At 45.7% G+C, this 16,232-nt stretch overlaps 1 protein-coding gene across 1 annotated transcript in view; it reads left to right on the forward strand.

Annotated features, from left to right (window-relative positions):
• MAN2B1 (mannosidase alpha class 2B member 1) overlaps positions 1-16,232 on the forward strand; it is a 64,318-nt gene that overhangs the window by 15,654 nt on the left and 32,432 nt on the right. Inside the window, exons 7-12 of the mRNA XM_068107742.2 lie at positions 1,885-2,001; positions 3,403-3,485; positions 3,778-3,898; positions 4,118-4,196; positions 4,503-4,612; positions 4,858-4,965. Of these exons, the coding sequence (XP_067963843.2) occupies positions 1,885-2,001; positions 3,403-3,485; positions 3,778-3,898; positions 4,118-4,196; positions 4,503-4,612; positions 4,858-4,965 (618 nt within the window). The remainder of the gene's footprint in view (positions 1-1,884; positions 2,002-3,402; positions 3,486-3,777; positions 3,899-4,117; positions 4,197-4,502; positions 4,613-4,857; positions 4,966-16,232) is intronic.

A 16,232-nucleotide genomic window follows, 5' to 3' on the forward strand; every position in this document is an offset into this window, starting at 1 on the left:
TGATAGTTGGATGAACATTTGAACCCAGGCTAGACAGCTGACAGGCGAGCTTGGTGAACAGTTTGGGTGTATGACAAGTACAAATTGATTAATATTTGGTGAGGATCCAGATCCGGATACTAGAATTTTAAAAGTGATTCTTCACAATTGAGAGATAAGGCCAAAATTGATACGTAGCACAATATTTCAGAAAGTTGTGGACAGATTATGACAAAACTTGGCGGAGTCGGCGGGTAGGTGTCAAAACCAATCGGATTCGATTTTGGTCCAGGTCCGAATCCAGATCTGGCCTGTCGGTGGAATACCAAATGTAAACTGTTCAGCCTGGGTGCGGTATGTGCTCTACAAGTGCCGTTCTAGTTTTTCGTTGTGTAATTTATGATGTGATTATGTTGTTTTTTATATTAATCTTATCATCGTAACCGGTGTAATGAGGATTAGCAATGCCTGAGGGCCGAGTTCACATCAACACCTCCTCTGTTTCAGTTTCACTATTGAAGCTCGTCATGGAAATTGTAAAAGCATACAGCGCTTACCGTGTATTACTGAGGTAAAATGGCACAGAGCTTACTGTGTAATACTGAGGGGAAAATGGCACAGAGCTTACTGTGTAATACTGAGGTAAAATGGTACAGAGCTTACGGTGTAATACTGAGGTAAAATGGTACAGAGCTTACCGTGTAATACTGAGGTAAAATGCTATAGAGCTTACCATGTAATACTGAGGTAAAATGCTACAGAGCTTACCGTGTAATACTGAGGGAAAATGGTACGGAGCTTACCGTGTAATACGGAGGTAAAATGCTACAGAGCTTACCGTGTAATACTGAGTTAAATGGTACGGAGCTTACCGTGTAAGACAGCTGTTTGTCAAGACAGCTGGTACAAGACAAGGCAGCTAAAACATCAAGACAGCTGTTTACCATCATCTCAAGTCTTCCCCAATCCATACTCATGATCCTTTCTACCCTCATTAACCCTCCAAAGCCCACATCTTTCCAGGTTCCCAGGGTTATCCCGTTTCCCCCAGCCATCTCACCCTCCCATTAAATTTCTCTATTTTATTTATTTATTCCTTTTATGCTTCTTCCCCAGTTTTCCCTTCAACTTCTGTGATTGAGAGTTTCATCTGTATCCATCCAGTTCACTCTCTGTGTCCTCCTCCTCCTCTCCTTATTCTAGTTGTCCCCTATGTCCTTTCATCCAGGTCTCCTTCTATTGTTTCCTCTATCCTGCTGTTGGCTACTGCATCTCCACTCTTCGTTCTATAATTTCCTGATCCGTTCTGTAATCTAGCTCCTCCACAAGCCTCGACTCTGTATTAAATGAATGAATGAATGAATGATCGTTTTAAGGCCATTTCCCCCGCTAGAGCGGGGGTTAGCCTTGCGGGCCCCATGACAATCATGGTTCCCTGTTTGAGGCAATGTTTTTATGGCCGGATGCCCTTCCTGACGCCATTCCTTAGTCGCCTCTTACGATGCGCAGGGATACGGTGTACCTATTCTAAGTCGGGGTACACACCGGGATCATTCATCCCAGCAAGCTGGTACTCAATTTGCCGACCTCGGAAGGATGACAGGCTGAGTCAACCCCCCTGGCGTTAATTCAGCGATCGACCGGGATTCAAACCCAGGATCCTAGGATCCCAAGCCGGCACCCTAACCGCTAAGCCAACACCAGGGATATATATTAAATTAAATATTAAATATAAAATTAAATATCTATTATAAATCTGTATTATAAATATCTGTATCTGTATTATAAAATAATATCTGTATTAAATATAAAAGTATTTTTGGTTGAATTTTAATTGTAGTTGATTTCATTATATTATCATCGTTATATATTATCGTCATCCCCATGTGCTCTTTTTGATTGCAGTCAAAGTATTACAAAACAAACCACATAATCATGACAATGGGATCCGACTTCCAGTATGAAAACGCCCACGTTTGGTTCAAAAACATGGACAAACTGATCAAGTATGTCAACGAAAAGGTACGTGACTGATTTTTTTTTTGTTTTGTTTTCCAACTTAGGTCCTGCAACTGTTTATTGAGATAATTTGAAATTGAAACTAGAGCGAAGTCGATGGTGCACAATTGCAAATCCCCATGCTTCCCACCTAAAGCAAAGTTGAAAGATGGCAGAAAATTCCACCAGGAATGACCCAATATCAAATTTTTTGAGTTTAAATTTTTTTCCCCGTTTTGACCCATGTGACCCCAAGTCTCCACCCCTTGGGGCATGAACCTGGGGTCAAATCCAAAAAAAATCGTTACATATTTCAAGCATTCCCCACGATCTATATTTCGTACGAGCCACCATTTTGGCTTAATCTCAATATTCAACTTCATATTCAGTACCAGTTATTCAGTACCATCATATTTTGAGTACCAGTTCACTGGTAATTCCCTGCTTGTCGTTAAAGGCGGCAAAAAGGGTTGGCGTCAGGAAGGGCATCCGGCCGTAAAACATTGCTTCAAAAAGGGGACCGAAAAACAACAACAACCACGGTTCCCGAAAAAGGCCAACCCCCGCCTTGCGGGGAAAAATGGCCTCTAAAGGTGGTTATATATTCACATTTTGGCTTAATAAGACAACTCCAGGCAGTCAACCGATTTAGACAGCTCGCAATTGGATTTATGAAATCACAAAGCTCGCATATGACTTGAAATCTCCTTAGAAACTACTTCAGTGTTATTTGATTGACCTGTTTGGTTTTCCCATCTGAATATTTTGTTTACGATGCCGGCATCCCAGGTTCAAAATCCTATGTGTTGTGTTGATTTGTCTATTGTCTGTGAAAGTCCTTGTTGGGAATGTGAATGTACACTGATTCCTCGTATTGTAATAGACATTGTACATGCAATACTTGTAGGTCACTGAAGGAGGGGAGAGGGGAGTTAAAAATAAGTTTCAAGCCCAGATATACCCCCATTCAGGTACAGATATACCCCGAAGGTACAGACGACCCCAAGGTAATGATGTGCAGATATACCCCCAAGTCATGTCTACACGTCGATACGTTTTGTCACTTGGTCCTTCTAAGTTTACAACACCTCGTTGTATTTTAATGGACTATTTGGCATGTAGTTGATCTCTAGCGTGCATACATAAGTATGTCCATCCAGGTATGAAACCTGGACCAAGGAACTACTTTCTTTAGCACCTGGGGTTTGACTGGTGGCATTCAAGAAGAAGAATGCCTTTGAGAGTAAAGTGGTGTTTGCATGATACAGTTCATACAAAACCCAGATAAATGATATCTGATGGTTTACCACTTTTTCTGCAGGACAAGAAGTTTCGTAAGAAGCATCAACATTGTACTTTGCAGCAATTTTTTTCGGTTTTCCTGCCAAGTTAATTTGATCAATTTAATTGTGCGGCTGTTTGCAGCAAAAAGATGGGAGTAAAGTCAACGTGTTTTACTCAACACCTTCATGTTATCTTCAGGAGCTAAACAAGGCTAAGCTTACCTGGTGAGATCACGCTTTGACAAGTTCGTGAAATATGAAGCTGTAACTTCTTTTTTTCGCTGTTCATAAATGGTGGAGCAAACTTTGCTGTTTTTCCTGGAACAGTCACAGAAACTGTCACCACAGTATATTAATAATGACTCATTTGATTTATCAGGCTTTGCAAAGGGAACAAGTTTGGTATCAAGTCACTGCTGCGTAAATATTTGGATTCTTATCATTTCCTAATCGGATACGACTTGCTCAGCGTATTTCTAACAATTGTCCAACATTTTGTGGCTCCTTTCTTGTGCAGGTCGGTCAAATACGATGATTTTTTCCCATATGCGGACAGTGCGCACAGCTTCTGGACTGGCTATTTTACCAGCCGTCCAGCATTGAAGCGCTACGTACGTCGAAGCAGCGCGTTACTGCAGGCACGTAACTTCTTTTTCCAGGCACAAAAATGAGCATCTTTGAAGGCGAATCAAAACGAGTTGCGAGGATGGGGGACGTATGAGAACAAGGACATAATTAAAAATAGCAATTTCACGAGAGATGAGTGAGAACTAACGAGAAATTGTGAGGGACTTATATGCTCAAATGTTTCTTATTATGATGTTTGTTTAACTCGTTGGGTGTGTGACCGAGTGCAGGTGTGCAATCAGCTTGAAGTCCTTGCTGGCGCGCAAGCCAATAAAGGACCATACGGCCAGGCGGAGAGCACGATTCTGAGTAAGACTCTCTTTTGGTTTTCAGCTCAAACAAATCTTCTTTTTGAAAGCTTTGAAAATTATCCACCAACAGGTCTGTGCTTTAAGGTCATTGTTGAATCCATTCTCCAAAGCTTACTTTACTTAACTTTGGTAAAGTTATGCATTGAACCATGGAGGTTTGCCAACATATGTTGTTCTTACTCCACAATACGACAGCCCTAGGGAGCCATGGTACACTCTACTTTTATCCAAGTAGAGACTGTTATCATGCCCCAGATTCCAATATAAAACTGGCCAGACCATTCCCATATATTTTGTGTTTCAGGACAGGCTATGGCAGTGGCTCAACACCACGACGCTGTCACTGGGACGGAGAAGCAACACGTGGCGAATGACTATGCTTGGCAGCTATCCCAGGGGTGGCTCGCCTGTGAGGTGGGCCTTACCTGCGTGACTTGTCCGTGAAGTTGTTTAAAGGAATACAATGTCTTTATATGCAAAGGGAACATCATATGTAATGTGATGTTAATTGATGAGGTGGAGTGTATTGCTACGTCATGATTATTTGTTGCATTTGGAGTGACAGGTTTCTTACAGATTTGCTATATTTGCAAAGGTTTGCTATTATTACTTTGTGATATTATGGTGATGGTAAAGAGTGTGGCAATGTGGTTTTGCAGACGGTGATCAAAAACGCATTATATAATCTTTCTGGCAGCACAGACGAGCTGTCCATCTGTCCTTTACTTAATATCAGCCTTTGTTCGATCACAGAAGCAGAAAAACAGGTGAGTAACAGAAATGCATTTGTCATCCTGGTTTTGCATTTGCAATCTTACAAACACTACCATTATTAGCATTATTTTTTATTACTAGGGCGTGCCCGTACGTGGGTGCAAAAAAACATGCGTGCAAACAACAACAACAAAAAAAAACTTTGAAACCACGTGGCAGTAACGACCACAGAACCCCCCCCCCCCCTCTATTTACATGAAATGGTTTGGTCCATTCGCAAAGCCAAAGCGAACGGCTTGCGAGTACGGTAGAACCCCCCCCCCCCCTCTATTTACATGAAATGGTTTGGTCCATTCGCAAAGCCAAAGCGAACGGCTTGCGAGTACGGTGACCATACCTTGGGAACCACTTGTCCGATTAATTTCAAACCTTGAAAAGGCACATCCTCGGGTCCCCAGCAATATACCTGGCAAGTTTCAAGTATATCGGACCCGTGGTTGTCGAGAAACAGCGGTCACAGACAAACACACACACACACAGACACACAGAGATTACTGGAATTATAGATAGATTGTAATCGTCATTTCAGTCTTATCAAAGATTACTGCCACTTTTGGATCAGTATTTTGAAATTATGTCATATTTTTGTGTGTCTGTTAGTGGGTGTCTGCACACAGATCTTCTTTAATCTAGATAATCCAATCTCAGATCTGCTGTAATCTATATATCCCTTTGAGCTATGCAATGTTTGCTTGTTTTTGTGCCCTTACACCAAACAGAATTCAGACTTTTGAGTCGTCTATATTTGGGGGTGTTGGGCTGCCACCCTCCCTCTTTGAGTTTAATAAACGTCACCTACATTCACTAGTAATAGAAAACGATAGTAAAATCAAATCACTCTTTTGTCAATGTCTTCCAATAAAATCATTACGGTAATTATAGTTCGTACATTGCCAACTGTTACCATGCCCGGTCAGCATCTTGGAGTGTTATCCTACCTCCCCAAGTGACACATGTGCAGTAGTGACCTCTGAGGTCTTTGCATTGATATCGATGCCTGCTGGTTTCAATGCTGACTGGGGTTTACTATCCCGGCGCCCTAGCACAGAGTTTCTCGGGTAAAGCAGCCGTTACCTAGGTCGCAGAGCAAAGTTCCTATATAAGTTGGCGAATAGTTTTGATTTGAAATAATTTATGCTTGTTTACAGACAATTCAGCTTGCAATGTATTTACATTTTCATTGTGTATGTTGTGATGCTCATGTTTAGAAAATTGTTACCTTGTTGCTTAAAATAATAATTATATCTGTTGTTGTTGATGTTTTTGTGACTCTTCACCCCAATCAGTAGTTATTGTATTGAAAAAGGTTATTTGCTAAAACTTGCCCTTTAACATCAGGGTGAATGAGTGAATGTGTCTCAAAGTGGTTTTTATCTGTGCAATGTGAGGGGACGTGTCGCTTTACAAGTAAAGCACAAAAATAAAATGCGTGTTTACCTTATAAGTTATCACACAAATTAAATGCCAAAAACAGACTTTTATTTGACTCAAGGTAAAGTATATACATTAGTACCTTTGAAAATATTTGTCCTAAATAGTCACTTTTAAAAGGAAAACAATTTTTGGTTACATATAAGTTATATTTTTTATTTCATAGTTTTCTTGGAAATTAAAATAATTTAAAAAAGGAATAAAATTTAATATATGTTTGTCATAAATAAAATTATACAATGAATGATATTAAGAAGGAGGTTACCGAGTGCCCAAGTATTCATATTGATATTGTTACAGACGTGGCTTGGATGTTATTTACCGAGCGGTTTTATGGTATGACCACGTCTGCACAAGTTACCCGATTGTGCCCGAACGTTGACGAATCGCGCTATGCTAGACCAATGAAGGAAAAAGAAGACACACGGCTGGAATTAATACGACACGACACCAGGGATACGGTTCTCAAAGGTTGTTATTACAATAATGCGGAAGGTTTAGATTACAGGGACAAGAGGGAAACATAGGAAGGTGGGCACTTAAACACACTTATATTAACCCCAACAGACGACAAATAAACGGGACAAAGCTCACTCACACGGGGTTTGATTGCAACGAAAGCGGGTAGCGATCGCTCCAGGTGCACCTGGGCTCAGGGCAGGATCACGTACGGTCCAGTTTAAGAGATGCGGTGGAGGTATTGCAGCGCTCGAGGGGTGGCGACTTCTCTCTCCAGGCTGGGGGCGCATCTCACGTCACATCCGGCGCGGGGCCGCGTATATCCGGCGGGGAGTGACACGCCCTCGGCTCGTTAGCTCCGCCCCAGATGGAATCGGCACGTTGCTTCTCATTGGGTGCGTGGGGGGGTTACTGGCTCCGCCCCTGACGAGGAGCTGACAGCCAGCCCCTTCGGGGTAACGCCGTGGAGCGTATGGTCATGGCGGGTAACCGAGCCGGTGTGAGGACGCACACTCCCCGCCCCTCTGTTGTTGTAGTCGTAGTTGTAGTTGTAGTTGTAATTGTTGTTGTAGTTGTTATTGTTGTTGTTTGGGGAAGAAGATGGGAGGAGGTATGGGAAAGGTCCTAAACTCACTACTGATGCCATATAATCACATTCTGGTGCAACGAAGAGTCATAATTAATGGAAACGAGGCCTTAACTGACATAGATTAAGAATAACTAGGAAGATGTCCGAAAGTTGTCTACATGTGGTGCGGTGGACCTGGGCACGACATTTAATGGGGGAATAAGGGGAAGGTCGGCTCTACTGATTGTTATTTACATGCAATGGGACTAGGGAATGGGGGATTGGGGAAAGTTGGGGAGTATTGGAGAAAATAGGGGAATATTTACAAGCGGATATGGAGGCCAAATTCCATATTCGCAACATTGCACCCTTCTCTACCCTCGGGGCGTCCCGACCCGATAAATTTTTACCTACTTTAGTGTGGCACGCAATGTAGTTCCCTCTACTATTAACTCTACCCTGAGTGCGACAGTTTTACAGATATTCACAAATGAGTAAATATGTCCCCCTGCGACGTTGCACCCTTCTCCTCACAGAAACACACCCACAGGATAACCGAATCCGGAAAGAATTCTCAAACTAAACATACAGCCGGTAGGGAGCATTATTTACAAGACTACGCTGCTATTTACACTACGATCCAGGACCTGTTTTTGGAGGAACACATGCAGATGTTATGCATAGAGAGAGCGCGCTTGCCAGCATCGATACACCAACCCACGAGTGCTCTGTGGCCGACGGCCTTTAATAACGTGCAGAGCACCCTTTCCCAGCATCAAAAGCACCACCCCACCACCAATCGGTGCAGTCACCATTGTTCAATGATTAAAAATAAATGCGACAACCCCTAACCCTGCAGGTGTCTCTTGCTCTTCTTGTGGTGCACTTGGTGGTAACTAAAAGTGGTTCACCTGTATGGCATAGGTGCCACGTTGACCCATAGGTCCATCCCCGGGTGGTGCTTGGCCGCAAACGAACTGCGGTCCATTGTGGGTGGCCACAAACATTGCGGTCCATATGGTGTATCGATCCCGGCAGCAAACAGCGAAAGTGCAGGCCCACAACTGCGCAGCCAGCACCTCTCTCTCCTCTCTCTCTACCCCAAAGCCAGATCCTCGGAGGTGGGAGACAAAAGAAGAAACAAGTGAGTAAGGTGGTAAGGGCGCAAAAGTGCACGCAATGTAAGGTGATGCACACTGGGGGCACATGGGAACCAGGTGAGACAGGTACGTTCCTATCGTACGCCCCCCCCCCCCCCCCACCAGGTAACCTACATGGCCCCTCCCTTACCCCTTACTGTATCCACACAACACAACACTACCCATAAACATCTACTTTACAAATCAACAAACATCCCTACTGTCTTCCCCGTTCCTCCCATATACCAAATTCGTCTTCTCTCCCTCCTAACCAATCAAATTTGCCATTTTCAACTCTCATCAAAATTTGCCATCTCCAACTGCACATCAAAATTTGCCATCACCAATTCATCATCAGTCCCTCCTAAGGAGGGAGAGATGGAATCACCCCAATGTCTCATCCACGTCGTGATGCGTCTCACAAATCCAACAGCAATTCTCATTTCTGCAACACAAACAAAGAAAACACAGGTGTGGAGTCATCATCATCACCACAGGTAAGTGGCTGCGTATGGTGCGACAGGTTCATCAATCCTAACTATCTCCTAAATGACTTTAACAACTTTACACTACCCGGGGTCTTTCTCCGGCCAAACCATTGGCCCTCTTACACTATGGGTTCTAAAAACCAATTCCCATTGGCCAAACTGTGGTGCTCTTCAATTTGGGGTCTCACTCCCCCGATTCATCTCCCGGTGCCCTCGTACAATTTCTGGGCTGCGACGTGTACCTCTCCCAGTGGGTCTACCCACCTGCACACCTCCACCACTGCAGTTGCCTCCGAGCTTACCTGCTCCTTACCCTAACCTAACTACCTGGGGAAGGCCCTCTGGCTCTCTCCCCACTCCGTGCCCTCTCTGGCACTGGGCTGCCCGATCCACACCCGGGATCCTCAGGCACCCACTCACAACTACCGGCTCCCAGAGCCCACCTGCGGCCTCACCTGGCCGACATCCTCACAGTGGTGGAGTGCCCAACCAACTACACACACTAACAGGCTACACGCCCAGCCATTTCCACAACACTAATGCACCCATTCACAACACCATTCTGCAACCGCACCACAAATGCCAATATCCAACCACAATTTACCTGTACCCTCTACCTAACACTTACACTACCCGCCCCGGGTACTCGTGAAAGGGGTCCACTCTTCCCCCATCCACACCTTCGCACCATGCACACCACTCCGTACCACTTACTCCAACTCTCTCCACACACCTGTACTTGCACACCTGTGCTCTCACACCTGGTGCCACCTGCACCCTTCTCTCCCCAAGCGCATTCGCGCTGATCCACACACTCACTACTCACACACTGCTCCACACACCTGTCCAGTTGCACACCTGTGCAATCACACCTGTTCAATCCTCACACACACGCGGCATCATCTCAGCTAACTACTCCCTTCTGAAACTTGCGCTTCCCAGTCGTCCCTTTAAACTATTGCGCTCCCTCGTCATTATCATCCATACTAATCTACCTGCGTCCCCACTACAGGTATCAGTCACTAACTAACCTTAACGTTACCTAAGGTCATCTTCTCTAGATCCCTACACACAATATCCTAACCCACCCGGGCTAGTTTTCACTGCCATACACCCCATAAGCTATTGCTCCTTTGCCCCCCATGGGAAGGATGGTGGATTTGCCATCCCACCACATCGGGGGTCTTTCACTATCAATTTTGCTCGTCCAAATCCAACAATCAAAAATTTTCCATTTAGTGCCAATTCTATTCACTTTTCTAAATTTTGTATCAAATCACTACTATCACTATCACCATCACCCGTCTACTTATTAGGTACTCTCGGTGCGCCAATTCACATCTACAGCCCGGCTTCGTACAGCCAAGCCATGAATGCGAATTCTTTTGTGCCCGCGGCTGGATACGTCCCGCATTCGGGGCAGGGACGGAGGCTTACCCGGGTCGAGATCCCATGCACCACCTCGGCGTGAAGCCATCCAATGTCCCGATCTCGACCTGCCGGCACGTCTCAATAGAAAGTGGTCGCCATGACGACCCTTCCTATCGGGCTGCCCGCTCCGCCTAGTGGAGCCCGGACGCGGCCGCTCCACGCGAGGCCCAGCGTGGATCGCGCACGGCGGTCCTTTCGAACCCGCCGTGGCTCGGATCTCCGCTGGTTCTCGCGGCACGCGAAGCCCGGCACGCACCGAGGGCCCGATTCGGCTAAAAGTCGACCTAACCTTTAACCCGGTTATCGTCGACGCCTCACCTGCAGGCTTACATGCATACGCTACCCCTTTCTTGCTCATACATGCAGCTGTTCCCATTCTCCTTGTACCGTTCCTTACACACCCAGGCACACCCATTCCACTCACAGCCTTGGTCACACACCTGACCACCGAACACTTTGGCACACATTCGTTGCTCGCACACCTCACCAATACACCGCTTCGCACCCCCTCCTCGGTCACCTCCTCTGTGACAATCACAGGTGTGCCCTCATTCGCACACCCAACCACGTGCCTCACCACCAATTCCAGCGTGCATTCCCACTCACGCTCTACCATTCCAGGTGTGCATCCTTCCATCCCAGGTGTACATCCTCGCTCACCTGTCACAACTAACTCACGCTCCATGTCACTCTCACTACTTTCACCTCCATTCCTGACAACGCACTCACCCTTACTCCCGACAGCGCACTCTTTCCTCATGCACCTGTCCGTCACACACCTTTCTCGCGCACACTCTCCCGTTACACCCTCTGTAACACTCACCACAGGTGGACACTCTTCCTTACTTCTGACAGCGCACTCTTTCCTCGTGCACCTGTCCGTCACACACCTTTCTCGCGCACACTCTCCTGTCACACCCTCTGTAACACTCACCACAGGCGTGCATTCTTCCTTGCCTTTGACAGCGCACTCTTTCCCCATGCACCTGTCCGTCACACACCTTTCTCGCGCACACTCTTGCGCACACTCTCCCGTCACACCCTCTGTAACACTCACCACACCACGCTTCCATGTGCTCCCTCGCACACGCGCTACGACCGACTCACTCTCGCCAGCACCCTCACTCCTTGGCACGCACTTTTTCCTCACACACCCCAGAGTCGGACTTTCTCGCACACCTCCTCTTTCGCACACCAGACCTGTCGCACACTTCACCAACGGCCTCTCACGAACACCCGGGTCTATCTCGACCCCCAAGCTTATTAAATCCCCTGGCGCATCATACGCACGACCATATTGGTCACCACTTACACCGGGTCCTCTTCCTCTTCGCTTCTCCTCCATCACCTGCGAATCCCTCATCCGGTTAATGAGCACATCATCACGATCCAAACACAGACTTTGGACCAATTCTTTTATCTCCTCTTTTATCTCTTTCTTATCCCCTCTCCGTCGCTTCTTAATTTCACTCATCCCTTCTTCCACTTCTTCTAATTTGTGCTTCACCTCTTTTATTCCCCGGTACGTCTCCTCAAGCTCGTCCTCCAAGGCTACCTTGACCGTTTCCAGGTGCGTCCTCACCTGCCGGTCCTTCGTCTCCATTACCTCTATGACCTCGTCCAACCTCGTTGTCAGTCCCTCACGTACCATCTGACATTCCCTCTTCGTCGCTACCAAGTCATCTTTTAGTTCTTTCTGTGTCGCCTTTAAACCTCCTAATACCGCAGTGTTCCTTTGAACCTGCTCCACTAACTCCGTCTGTCCCACCGTCAGCTGCTCCACCTCCTGCGTCAGGTCCTCTATGCCCCCTTGTAACTTTACAGTCGCCTTTCTCACCTCCTTTTCCATGTGCTCCTCACAGTGCCTCACCTCCTCGCGCACTCCTCCGACCTCCTCACTCACTCCTCTTCTGATCTCCTCTCCCATCACTTGCATCTCCTGCCCAGATGCCACCCTCATCTGCTCCATTTCCTCCCTGTGAGCATCCAGTTTGGTTTCTACCCCCATTCTGACCCCCTCTATCTGCTGCTCCATTTGTTTAACTTCCCTTTCCGCTTGGTCCCTCATGTCCCTCAATTTGCCTTCCATACTGTTTTCTAACCCCTCTAACCCATTTTTCACTCCCTCTATTTGATTCTCTTGAGCGGCCATTCTGTTTTCTACCCCCGTTAACCCATGTTTCACTCCTTCTATCTGATTCTCTTGAGCGGCCATTCTGTTTTCTACCCCCGTTAACCCATGTTTCACTCCTTCTATCTGATTCTCTTGAGCGGCCATTCTGTTTTCTACCCCCGTTAACCCATTCTTTACTTCTTTTATCCCGTTGTCTAACCCCTCAAATTTCTTTTCTAATCCCTCACCGGTACCCCTCATTTGGCCCTCCAATCGCTCACCCTGAGCATCCATCCGGTTCCCCATTACCCCCATTTGCTCACTCTGAGCATCCATCCGGCCCTCCAATCGCTCACTATTCTGGGCCATAAGGGCCTTCATTTGTATGAAAAAAAGGCCCCAATCCATCGGGGGCGCTGCCACGGTCGCTGGCGCGGTGATCAGCGAGGCGCCATTTTGCGCGCCCGCTTCTTCGTGCGTGACGGCGCTATTTTGCGAACCTGCCGCCCTCACTGCTTCGCTCTCCTCCTGTCCCTCATTTTGGTCCTGGATCGACCCTACCTCACTCTCCTTTACCGGACCCCAGCTGTCTTGATCCGCCATAGCGCGACTTTCAAAATTCGGTTTTTATTTTTTTTTATTTTCGTAAAACAAATTCAAATTTCGCCGTTATAATTTCGCGCGGGAAACGCGCTCCGAATCGATTCGGTCGAGCGCCGTACGCGCTCCGGCTCGATTTTCCCTCCCAAAATTTGGGCCTAACTAATTTAGTCCCGGGTTCGAATTCCACTCCTCGACACCAATTGTTACAGACGTGGCTTGGATGTTATTTACCGAGCGGTTTTATGGTATGACCACGTCTGCACAAGTTACCCGATTGTGCCCGAACGTTGACGAATCGCGCTATGCTAGACCAATGAAGGAAAAAGAAGACACACGGCTGGAATTAATACGACACGACACCAGGGATACGGTTCTCAAAGGTTGTTATTACAATAATGCGGAAGGTTTAGATTACAGGGACAAGAGGGAAACATAGGAAGGTGGGCACTTAAACACACTTATATTAACCCCAACAGACGACAAATAAACGGGACAAAGCTCACTCACACGGGGTTTGATTGCAACGAAAGCGGGTAGCGATCGCTCCAGGTGCACCTGGGCTCAGGGCAGGATCACGTACGGTCCAGTTTAAGAGATGCGGTGGAGGTATTGCAGCGCTCGAGGGGTGGCGACTTCTCTCTCCAGGCTGGGGGCGCATCTCACGTCACATCCGGCGCGGGGCCGCGTATATCCGGCGGGGAGTGACACGCCCTCGGCTCGTTAGCTCCGCCCCAGATGGAATCGGCACGTTGCTTCTCATTGGGTGCGTGGGGGGGTTACTGGCTCCGCCCCTGACGAGGAGCTGACAGCCAGCCCCTTCGGGGTAACGCCGTGGAGCGTATGGTCATGGCGGGTAACCGAGCCGGTGTGAGGACGCACACTCCCCGCCCCTCTGTTGTTGTAGTCGTAGTTGTAGTTGTAGTTGTAATTGTTGTTGTAGTTGTTGTTATTGTTGTTGTTTGGGGAAGAAGATGGGAGGAGGTATGGGAAAGGTCCTAAACTCACTACTGATGCCATATAATCACATTCTGGTGCAACGAAGAGTCATAATTAATGGAAACGAGGCCTTAACTGACATAGATTAAGAATAACTAGGAAGATGTCCGAAAGTTGTCTACATGTGGTGCGGTGGACCTGGGCACGACATTTAATGGGGGAATAAGGGGAAGGTCGGCTCTACTGATTGTTATTTACATGCAATGGGACTAGGGAATGGGGGATTGGGGAAAGTTGGGGAGTATTGGAGAAAATAGGGGAATATTTACAAGCGGATATGGAGGCCAAATTCCATATTCGCAACAATATGAAGCTCCAATCAGCTCTCGCTGACGCTCCACATCTCCCAGAGCGGTTCACAAGCCTCATCTGATTTTGAGTTGTATTGTATTGTTTTGCCAAAGTTTCTACATTGTTTATGACCACTTGTTTTGCTAAAGCAGCAGAGGAGTGCTTTATTTCTACAACAGGATCAATAAGTACTTTGTGTTTATAACCAGATGATCTAATCTCAAAATGCATTGAGTAAGCTTTTTATCAGCTGTTTGTTTGAATGCTGAGCAAATGTACACAATTTAATCCTTAACTATTGACACGCAATCTAGAACTGATATTTTGGTTATTTGATGTGACTCGATATCTAATCTCATGAGACTCCAAACTAGGATAGCCAAACAATTGTCCTTAGACATCTGTCACATTCTGCTGACTTCATCCCATACCCACCCACCAATGAAAAGTTATTGATCAATAGCACGAAGTTGGACATGAATGTTCAAAAATTTTAACAATGTCTTCAACTCAAACCCAAACCTTCATCAGTCCTTGGTTGATTTTTTTTATATATACCTGTATATATATTTCAATGAGATGTGAAATAGATGAGATACCGTATTGTGCTTTATCTTCTTAAATGTCAATATTGATACTGGTTCAAGTGATTGGAAATTTGATTTAATTTTTTTCTTTTTGTTGAGTATGATTCATGATGTCCATTGTTAGATATTTTTGACAGGAAGCATAACACAATCATTAGTATTTCGTATGCAGCCTGTGGCTGCTGGTTGCATTAATGCTGAGTGCACGGCTGTGCTGCTGATGCAGTTTCTCCTGTTCCCAGTAAGCTGGTACTCATTTTACCGACCTCAAAAGAATGACAGGCTGAGTCAACCCACCTAGTGTATTTAACAGAAAAACAAGGGGTTCAAACTCAAGACCTTAAGCCAGCCACCTTAACCGTTAAGCCAACACCAAGCTTATAACAGCAATACAAAGTACCATGTACATTGTACAACACTAGTTATTGGACTGCTGATACAAATGTTCATATTTGGTGTTTCTAAGAGTAGTGAGAAATGAAACTGCTGCAATTACCCCGCGCTCGCAAAGTGAAAAGCAGGATTAGGCATTCGGTTGCGTACTTGTTGCGTGCGTGTCTGCATTTTTAAAATTTATTTTCTCGGCAACCGTTGGTCTGATTGACACGAAATTTTGACCATAGGAGTGCCTCCGCCTGTATAATTTGTTTATTCATAATTATGACATCATAGGTCATGTGGTACGGATGCCATCTTTTTTTTTCCAAGATGGCATCCGTACCACATGACCTATAAAAAAAAAAAATGTAAAAAAAAATTTTTTTTTTTTTTTTTTTTTTATAGGTCATGTGGTACGGATGCCATCTTGGAAAAAATTTACACCTCTATTTTTCCGAAATCACTGAATAGGAAAAATTTAAACATGGTTCATTGGGAACAATATATGTTAATGATGATGCCATTGATGCCTTCGTTATGATGTCATAATTCGACAAGTATAATGCTTGATCCGATCAGTATGAATTTTTTTTTCTCTGCAACCGTTGGTCTGATGGTTCCGGAATTTTCACCATAGAAGTGCCCCCACCTGTAGAATGTTTTATTCATAATTATGACGTCATAGGTCAGGTGGTACAGGCGCCATCTTGGAAAAAACGAAAAACATTGCACCTCTATATCTCCAAAACCGCTCCATGGAAATAATTGAAACGTGG

The sequence above is a fragment of the Myxine glutinosa genome, chromosome 2 (genome assembly GCF_964187855.1).
Source record: "Myxine glutinosa chromosome 2, kmMyxGlut1.1, whole genome shotgun sequence".
Lineage (NCBI taxonomy): Eukaryota > Metazoa > Chordata > Myxini > Myxiniformes > Myxinidae > Myxine > Myxine glutinosa.